The sequence below is a fragment of the Gossypium arboreum genome, chromosome 4, assembly GCF_025698485.1.
Source record: "Gossypium arboreum isolate Shixiya-1 chromosome 4, ASM2569848v2, whole genome shotgun sequence".
NCBI lineage: Eukaryota > Viridiplantae > Streptophyta > Magnoliopsida > Malvales > Malvaceae > Gossypium > Gossypium arboreum.
In genome coordinates this window covers 97279760-97289837 of record NC_069073.1, presented here as the reverse complement: position 1 = coordinate 97289837, position 10078 = coordinate 97279760, and the positions used below count along the sequence as shown (strand labels likewise).

The following is a 10078-nucleotide window of genomic DNA, read 5'->3' as shown; positions in this document are numbered from 1 at the left end:
TTAAAGAGAATTTTATTAATTCAAAGGGAATAATGAATTAATTGCTTGTTGAATAATTGTGTACAATGAAGAGTCATTTATATAGGCTAATTAAGTAAATCCAAATAAAATTCTTAAGTATACTAAAACTCTAATTAACCTAAAGAAGTAGTTTTAAACTAAACTTTCTTATTGACATAAAACTCCTAAATAACTTAAAATATTTAAAAGTTATCCAAAATTCAGAATAAATAAATAATAAAACTTAATAAATACAATATTAGGCTCGTGTATAAAAAAATTAAGCCTGAAATTCAAACCCAATATGATTTAAACTCGACTAAAAAGCCCAAAACTTGTAATTTTTGTAATATTCCCATCTAGAAATTCTACTTGCGCAGACTTCACTAAAAGGGTTATAACTTGAGTTCTGAAACTCAAAATCAAGTACTTCAAAGTGTGTTTTGAAGCCAAGAGATAGCTCTTCAACTCTATTCAGACATCTAAGCCTATAGATTGCTAGATCTCATCCAAAAATTCGTCGCAATTTGACTAATCTTTTCAACTTGAAAATTGATAGTTTGGTTAAATTGACTTTAATAAATTTCACTTATTCCATGCATGTATCATTCCCCCTTTTCTCGAAAAGACCTCACCTATTGTCTTTGATCGAATCTTGGTATGATTTGCTTGGCTTTTGACATTGAAATTAGGCATTGAGACTCGCATCAATCCTCCTCGGTCATTTTGCCAACTCTCAATATTTACACATTGTGTAATTTGTTTTTTTTTTGCAAATTTACTTTTCTTTTTGACATTGAGGGTTAATTTTTAAAAAAATAAAAAATATAAAATTTATTGTTTTGGATTTTTGGGTGTTTCCATTTTTGTATATTTTCAATCAAATGTAGATGATAAATTTGTTTTTTTAGCTTTTTAGGCAAAAATGTCAAGAAAAAAAAAAGCAAAACTCCAAATATGACCAAATTACAATGTGTTTGTTTAGAATCAAGACTTAATTGACATAATGTATAAATGTTGAAGGTTAAAATTGTTATCATGCTAATTTTAAAAGCTCCCATCGTTAGCCTATTGGTGACCAAAAAAGATAAAATTGAATTGTTGGTGACCATTTTGTAACTTTTCATTGTTGGGTGACTAAAAAAGAAATTTACTAATAGTTGGGTGATTACTAGCAAATTTTACCCTTATTTTATTTTTCAATTATAATAAAAGGAAATAACATTTTAATGATGTGTCAATTTTTTACTGGCCGAAAGTTTTTTTTTTAAAATGGGTATAACATACGGGCCAATATTAATTACGAAATACAGTTTAGGTACCTAACTCAAACAAAAACCATAATTTGAGGGCCAAGTATTAAATTAAACCTATCCTAAAATTTATTTATGCTATTATTTATATAAACTTTAAAATTTACAATTAGGATAAACTATTTATATATTTAAAAATTAAAATTTCGAGAAAAATAAATCTTTAAAAAATTGAATAAGTTTCCTATCCTATATTTAATGCCAACACAACAATACAAATTCATAATATATACATATAACCATATATACATTATGCACATTTAATTAGACACCTATCCATATAGTACTATATACTATAATTTAATTTATATTTATTATTTAAATCAAATATGTTTTTAATCTATATGCAAACTTATTTTAATATTATATTTTTAATAGTATTTTTTTACTTTTTACAATCATTATTACATTTTAGTCCAAACACATCTTGTACCCTTAATTTACTACAATAATTAATTTTAATGTCATAATTTTGTAATTTCACCATTCATCCATAAGACATGTGATAAATTTTTTTATCTATTTTATTAAAATTAAGATTTAAAAATAATTATGCTAAAATTTCTCAAGTAATTTGATATTTTCTCTCTATTACTATTTCAACCGTATTTACTTAATAATTCATTGCAAGTGAGTTTTGTCTGTTAATAAAAAAGTTTTAACAAATAAAAATATAAAAAATTATGTTAAAAGAGATGAAGAAAGAAAGAAAAGCAGAGAGAGAATTAGAAGAGAATAAAAAAAGTTAAAAGAACATAAAAAATATTAAATTGCATAAAATAAAATAAAATATGGATATCAATTATATAATTTAATTTAAAATTTTTATTTGTAATGAATATTTAATGTGTCATGTCAATTTACCGTTATATCATTAACTATAATTAATAATTTAATGACTAAAATATTATAAGACATTAAAGTAAATAATTAAAATGTAACCTAAAATAAATAAAATTAATTACTTTAATAGTTAAAGAAAAAGTTAAATCTAAAATAGGGAAGGAAAGGCAACATATATGAGTGGGATCCAAGATCTAAAATGGGAGAAGTTAAATATTGATTAATACAAGGAAGCCCGATGGACAGCCATCCAACAGGCAAAAGTTTCCCGAGGTCTCGGTCATAGAGCAATCCAAGGTCACGTGACCATTAAAACACAACTTAAGTAAAGGACACGTGATGGCGGCTGATGGCCTATGTGCGGTACAGGTGATTTACCATCGAGTGACGTAACATGCTAACTACCTTACCCAGTGAAAAAGGTAAATTAACATATATCGTCGTTTTATCGTGATATATTGAGTTTTTATTTCAAGAAATGCTAAAAATTATTTATTTATATGTTTGAAATTAACTGTTTAAAGGATCCAACTTATCAGATTAATGGTATTTATATCCTCAAATGTAATTTGAATTCGCTTCACATAATTGGTTAGAGATGAGGATGGAGTAGTTGCCGAGATTTTGAGACCAACGGTAAAAACGAGAAAAGAAAGAAAGAAAAATTGACTGCTAAACAACTCCTCCTCCTACAAGTGAACCACAAGCCAAGAAACGCAAAGCAGTAACTTTCCCTCTCTCTCTCTCTCTCTCTGCTTTGCTTTGCTTTGCTTTTTATGTTTTGTCTGTCTGTCTCTCCACAACGCTACTACTCAAACAAGCACTGCAACTTCTCATTGAACCAAAACCCAAAGAATATATCAAATCAATTCCTAATCAAAACCAACTTCTTCACTGTTTCTTCAACCATTCAAGTTATACTACTACTATGGGTATTCTACATGACGACGTTGTGATTATAAGGCCGTCGGAGAAAGAAGGAGACCCCTCTGTTATCACTGTTAACTGCCCTGATAAAACTGGTTTAGGCTCTGATTTATGCCGCATCTTGCTCTTTTTTGGTCTTAGCATTGTCCGAGGAGGTAATTCCAAATCCCCCCCTCCCCTTGTTCTTTTAAACCAAGCTTGCATGTTTTTCCCCACTTTTTCCATTACTTTTTTAAAGTTGGTTTTGATTTTGGTTTTAATGATGAGCATTTGGGAAGTATATCAAAAGTTTGATCATTTGGACTTAAGTTTTGGTCACATGGTTTAGACTTCTTTATGATATATATATATGTTTTAAAAAAAAAAAGAAAGAAAATTAATTAATGATTTTGTTGGGGGGGTTTGTTTTGTGAAGATGTATCTACGGATGGGAAATGGTGTTATATAGTATTTTGGGTGGTTTGTAAGCCAGCGACAAGGTGGGAATTGTTGAAGAAAAGACTAGTTCAGGCTTGCCCTTCTTGCTCTTCTGCTTCTGGAATTTCTTATTACCGTTCTGAGTTGCAGTCTCCTAAGCCTCCTGATGTCTTTCTCATCAAGCTTTGTTGTGTTGATAGAAAAGGCCTTCTGCATGGTAATCACTTTTTCCTTTTTCAAGATTTTGAGCTCTAAAATGTGGTTAAAAACTTTGATCAGTGAATGAATTTTAGATGTTTTGGTTTGGCAGATGTGACACAAGTTCTCTCTAGTCTTGAACTCAATATACAGAAAGTGAAGGTATCAACAACTCCTGATGGAACAGTGGTGGACCTTTTCTTCATCACAGACACCAGGTTCAGTTTATGTGTTATGTTTGTTAGCCAGGATCAGTTGTTAAAAAACAGCATGTATTTGCCTTCTATTCAAACTACATATGTGTATGTCTAAATGATATTACTGCTCGTGGTAACCCTGATACGCTAAGGCCTCTTGCATCTCTACCTTGAGTCATATCCTTTGGTAATATTATGATTTTTTTTTCAGGGAATTATTACATACAAAAAATAGGCAAGAGGAGACTTATAAAGCATTGGAAGATGTTATGCAGGAAGCTGTGATTAGCTTTAACATTGAAAAGGTTGGACCAGAAATTACGGCATGTTCTCAAGCATCTCCATATCTTCCGTCTGCAATAACTGATGATATTTTCAACTTAGAGATGTCCAATGACCTCCCAAGTGTATCACTTACTTCCAACAATGTTTGTGTCACGATGGACAACTCACTCAGTCCTGCTCACACGCTTGTTCAGATTGTTTGTCAAGATCATAAAGGTCTTTTATACGACATAATGCGAACTCTAAAGGATTACAACATTCAGGTAGATTGTTTTTCCAAATTTTATTGTCAATGTTCAGTATTATGATGTGCATCTGTCTATCATAATTGGCTTGAATCCTTTCCAAACTGCGGAAGCTCCGTTTTACTTTTTTAATTTTCAATTGGGAAGGGAAGCGTGCTTAGCCTGAAAACTAGTTCCACCCTGTTAATGCCTCAGTTTCGTTATGTGACTAGATTTCATATGGACGCTTCTATATAAAACAAGGAAGAAAGTGTGAGATTGACTTGTTTATAATGCAATCCGATGGGAAGAAGATAGTTGATCCTAGCAAGCAAACTGCATTGTCGTCGCGTCTGAAAATGGAACTGCTCCAACCACTAAGAGTAACTGTAGTGAGCCGGGGTCCTGACACTGAGCTTCTAGTTGCAAATCCCGTAGAGTTATCAAGCAAGGGCCGGCCTCTTGTTTTTTATGACATTACCCTTGCTCTAAAGATGCTTAATACTTGCATCTTCTCGGTACTTCCTCAACTCTCTCCCTGATATGCTTTCTGTATTTTTGTTGCTTAAAAACTAGCTTGCTTCATTGGGAGTTTGAACTTAACACTGCATTAGAGTTGATATAATGTGGCTGTATGTTTTACACATCTTTTCTGCAATATGTGCTTTTCTTGATTATTCCTCTTCGCTGTTCCTGTCTGTCCGAACATAAATCAATGCATTACTTTTGTTATACCACTTGATTCGGACAAAAAACTGATTTATTTGGAGTCTCGTGTCTGTCCCTTTTTATTCTGGAAATTTGCATGGTTAACCTTTTCGAGTCTGCATATTTTTCAGGCAGAGATTGGGAGACACATGATCGGAGATCGAGAGTGGGAAGTTTACAGGATTCTACTAGATGAAGGGGCTAGTTCATCCATTCTGAGACGAAAGGTTGAGGAAGAAGTTTGGAAGCGCTTGATGGGTTGGGAATAACTATGATTGGTCACAACATTGCCCCCTCCACAATGGCCGTTGCTAGCGCAGCTGTACAGTATACTTTACCCTGCCACCACCATGTGGAGTCGGTGTAAATATGGATCACTTTGCTAGAACTTCGCACCTTACACGTCCAGCTTCTGAGGCTAACCTTGCAATATAGGAACCAGTTGGTAGGAAGTAGATAAAAGGAACAGTAAGTTGTTATGGCCATGTATACATGAAAGTTGTATCATAGAGGTAGATATCATGCATATATTGTTTGTGTAAAGTATCTTTGATTGTGGACCCTTTTGTGTGGGTCAGTTTGGTTTTAAATGAAAAGCAATCCAACCAAATTTCTAGTGTCATTTTTCATTTCCACATCATTTTGGTGCCAATCTTTATATCCAACACCCATCTCCGAGTCCGGGTTAGCATCGACTGTAGTAAAAAAAGGGATCATCAAGTGGTACAAAGATAGCAACACGATTAACATTGTGGTTCCTGGTCATTAATAATATTCCTTCTTTCTTTGTGGTTGTTGGGAACTTCTTTGCTCTTGGTTTGCGACTTATCCAACAAAACTAGATAAATTTATGATGTCACATCGGAAACAGCTATGAATTGATCTTTGTCTAATTCGATCACTTTCATGTTGCATGTGAAGACATATACACCATGATATTTTTTTTATAGCAGCAAATGAGAAGACCAAGAGTGTCATAGATTCCACCTTTTAAAAGTTCTCATAGTTCAGTGAAGGTGTTGTCTTTTCTGATGTTCAACTTTGGTTTGTCCTTAGCCGGTTTGGGGAAGGGAAAAAAAGAAACATGTGTTAACTGTAGTTGATATAATATCTATGGGATTTTGACAGGATATCTATCTATTAAACAAACTTGAAAGCTGATGTTCTTCTGTTTGTTACAGACAAACAAGACCGTAAAACAAAAATCCTCTAGTTTCATGAACACATTTTTCTTCATTACAGATTCCAGCCCAGGAGAGGAACATGTTTCGCCAGTAGGGTCTGAAACATTGTTTGGCAAATCGAATGTTGGAACTTGATTGAAACTTAAAAGGTGTTGCCAGACATGGCTCTATTACGCATGATTTATGCCCCGAATCATTTTGTCCACCGACTGGACTACTTCCCCAATCCAATCAACAATCAGCCACCTTATTATTATTATTATTGTCTACAACTTAAATTCAATAACTAAAATAAGCTTTAAATTTATCTAAATAAATAACCCAAAATGATCCTACAAATTATAAAATCACCTGACCAAAAAATTATAACATTAAACAACAATAATGATGCTAAAAACCAGCCAAAAGATTTTAATGGAAAAGCAAGTAGCTATGAAGGTGGAGGGAAATGGGAAGGCAACCCATCAGCTGAGGAGGCTGTCTTGGGTTGGGTCATGAACAGAATCTGTGTGGATTAGATTTCTGGAGGTGTTTGTGGATGACAGTTTTGGATATTCACATCCATTGTAAGTTTCACTTTTAAATGAGCTTACTAAATTTATATATTTAGCAGATTCAATCACTAATCAATTTAATTAAAATTTATTAAAAATAATATTTAATATTTAAATTAAAATTACTAATATCTTTTTGACCATCATAGCACAAACACCTTAATAAAAGCTTACTATCAAAGTGTATAAAGTAGGGATAATTGGTTGAAAATGGCATTCTCCGAAAAGCAGAGGGGAAGTGCAACATTACTCAGCTTTTACCTTCCATAGCATTTGGCATTCGTTGAGAATTCTTTTTCAATATTTATAAATTATTTACGTTAGAATTTTTCTCTCTCCTTATGTAATTGATGTCAACATACTTTTTCATAATTCTCCTGTTTTTTTTTTTATAATCAACATGATTTTTCATAATTAATTACTAAAAAATGTTTTTCAGTAAAATTGAAATTTATTAAACTTATTTTTATTGATTTTTGGTCGTTTAATTTATGATGAGGTTTTATATTTAAGATAATTACAAGAGAGAAAATATATAATGATGGATGATAGATTTAAAAATTAAACTAGTTCGTGTATGCATATATAATCATTATTTCCTATGTATATGATTGTAAGGTAATTATTTATACTATAATAAAATATTTGATTAAGTTTGGTGTCTCAAAGTCAAATCACACCAATTCAATTGATTAAAAAAATGCTAAAGTTATTGTTTTATTAGATATAGAGATAATTGTATCATTTAAACATTTTATAAAATAAAATAAATTTTGTTAGTAATCTTAAATTAGCTACTTAAAAATTATTTTCTCAATTAAAACTATTAGTTTGTTTTTCTCTACCTGTTTTTATTTTGTTAATTTCTAGTTATGAGAAAAAATCTACTTTTTAAAAATATTATTATTTCTCAAAATATAAAATTTATATATGAAATGTTATTTCTAAATTTTTTTATATATATATATATATATATATATATTATACATTCATATTTGTGATAAATTCTAGTTGCTAATTATGTACTTTTCATAAATTTTTAGAGATAAATCATTTAAGGGTCAAATTACTTACTAAACTTGAATGCGCACTCGAATTATGGGAGAGTTTGAATAAAAAGTACATAAAAATGAACTTGGAAAAAAAAATAGGTTTGTTTAAATTGAGTTGGGCTTGGGCTCCAACATTAAAAGACCTAAGCTCGACTCTTTTCTACTCTATCATATATATCTATATTATGTAATTTATATAAAATTAAATATATAATATTATAATATAAACATTAAAAGACACATTTACAGTTTAATAAAGAAATTAACTAAAATAATAATATATTAAATTAAAAAGAATTAAATAAAATTATATGGATCAGCCTAAAACAAGCTTGGGTCAAACATGAGTAAAACTTGAGATCAATATTTAAGTCGAGCCAGGCTTGAACAAGCTTGTCCATAAATTTTGCTAATATCACTACATAGGCTTCAAATAGAGTTTACTCAATTCACATATAAATGTATGCATATTATTTTTATTTTATATACGGATATGCATGCATATGAAATAACTTTAAATTTTAAAGACAATGTAACGTCTCAAAATATAGGGGTTAATTGTAAGAAATAACTAAATAATTGATTTAGTCTTGATGGTTGTGTAGTTAGTGCATTCCCAAAAGAACTTAGATTTTATCCACATCTTTTCCATTTCTTTTCATTTTATTTTCAGCAACCAAAGATGAAACCACATTAGAATATATATTAATTAGAGTACAAATATAAAAAGAATGGGTAGTATACCAATTGGTTAAGCCTCCTTTCTCCTTTATAACGTAATTTCAACTCATGCCAAACTCTCTTCCCATTTCCATTTTTTCACCTAAAGGGGTAATTTATCATTTAGCCCCTTAAAAGTTTGAAAACCTAACTATTTAGTCTCATTTTTCTAATTATATTAAGATTTTGTTTTATTTTCCATTCCAAATTAGAATTCATCCATCTTTTCTCTATATCTTGATCTTTTCTTTTCCCTTCCCCCTTTTCTTTTCATCATATTTCACATTATCTTGTTATTGAAAATTATTTTGCTTCCCAAACCCAAAAATCTATTCTCGATTCAAGACATTTTTCAATCTAATTCATAGTCGCCCTTAGAAACATTCTTAAACATTGCCAAAGATTTGGTAAGTCCAATTCGATCCTGATAATTAAATCCTAAATTCTCGTAGTATCTATATCCGGTGCTAATCTTTCATTCGAATTAATGGATCTTTTAAGAATTTTTCCAAAAATCTACCAAAATCTTGATTTTACTTGAAGTTTGTTATTAATTCTTGCGTAATTGTCGGTTGAAAAACCAGTTTTAAGTACCCCAAATCAAATTTGAACGTAAGGAACATTGCCCGGGTCGCTGAAGAAAGATGTGTGTTCTTTTACAAGCGAATTAAGGCAAAATCATGTCTAGTATAAGGCCACACAGACATGTGGACCACACGGCTATGTCTCCCTAAAAACACTAGAATAGTTCGTTTCTCACACAGCCAAGACCTCTCCACACAGTCTGTCGTACAGTCGTGTGGACCATGCAGTCCATCACACGACCATGTGCCCTAGAAACCCTAGTGTAGTTTGTGAACCACATAGCCTAGACCCATCCACATGGCCTACCACATGGTCGTGTCATCCTTATAGCTTAATTTTGCAATTTCCACAAGGTCACAATCTGTTACACGGTCTGGCCACAGGATCGTGTAACCCTTTTACACGACTTGGCCAGACAACCATGTGTCCCCTATTTCACAAAATTTATGGTTTTACCCAGAATTTTATGATTTGGTCAGATTAGTCCTTGATTAGCTCCCAAACTATTTTTAATGTTTAATTTATTCAATTAAGCTCATGAATAATATTATATTTATATATATTTGCATGAATTGTGAATAAATATGTTTAATATATTTGTATTTATGATTGTTCGTATAACATGCTTTATAATACCGCTAAATTAGATCATTGAAAAACATATGTTTTCGACTATTGTATCGGTTATGTTAAGTATGACTCCTATTTCAGTCAAATTTGAGAAATAATCTTCTAGTTAAACTCTATTTATTTATTTCAATCAAAATCTGGTTAGTCTAGATTATTTTGTTATTATTTGACCTATGAATTTAGCCTATAAATAGACTCTTTTACAACATTAGAAAATACACCCATTAGAGATTAGAACTCA

General features: G+C 31.0%; 1 protein-coding gene across 2 annotated transcripts; it reads left to right on the top strand.

The window, feature by feature from the left end:
• The first annotated feature begins 2349 nt into the window (after positions 1 to 2349).
• Positions 2350 to 5722, top strand: LOC108458137 (ACT domain-containing protein ACR10). 2 transcript variants are annotated; one of them, XM_053027395.1, is made up of 7 exons: positions 2350 to 2578; positions 2753 to 3238; positions 3499 to 3717; positions 3811 to 3916; positions 4107 to 4443; positions 4638 to 4922; positions 5244 to 5722. In XM_053027395.1, exons 2-7 carry the CDS (start codon positions 3085 to 3087, stop codon positions 5379 to 5381), a joined length of 1239 nt encoding a protein of 412 aa, XP_052883355.1. In that variant the 5' UTR covers positions 2350 to 2578; positions 2753 to 3084; the 3' UTR covers positions 5382 to 5722. The 2 variants fall into 2 exon arrangements, with proteins under 2 accessions (XP_052883355.1, XP_017612902.1); XM_017757413.2 differs by lacking the exon at positions 2350 to 2578 and having other exon boundaries at positions 2663 to 3238.
• The last annotated feature ends 4356 nt before the right edge of the window (positions 5723 to 10078 follow it).

Excerpts from the sequence above, each read along its gene's own strand:
- LOC108458137 (XM_053027395.1), top strand. The coding sequence starts at position 3,085 with ATGGGTATTCTACATGACGACGTTGTGATTATAAGGCCGTCGGAGAAA. Across the intron at positions 4,444-4,637 it reads TAAAGGATTACAACATTCAG|ATTTCATATGGACGCTTCTA; the intron begins GTAGATTGTTTT and ends TTATGTGACTAG. Across the intron at positions 4,923-5,243 it reads TTAATACTTGCATCTTCTCG|GCAGAGATTGGGAGACACAT; the intron begins GTACTTCCTCAA and ends CATATTTTTCAG.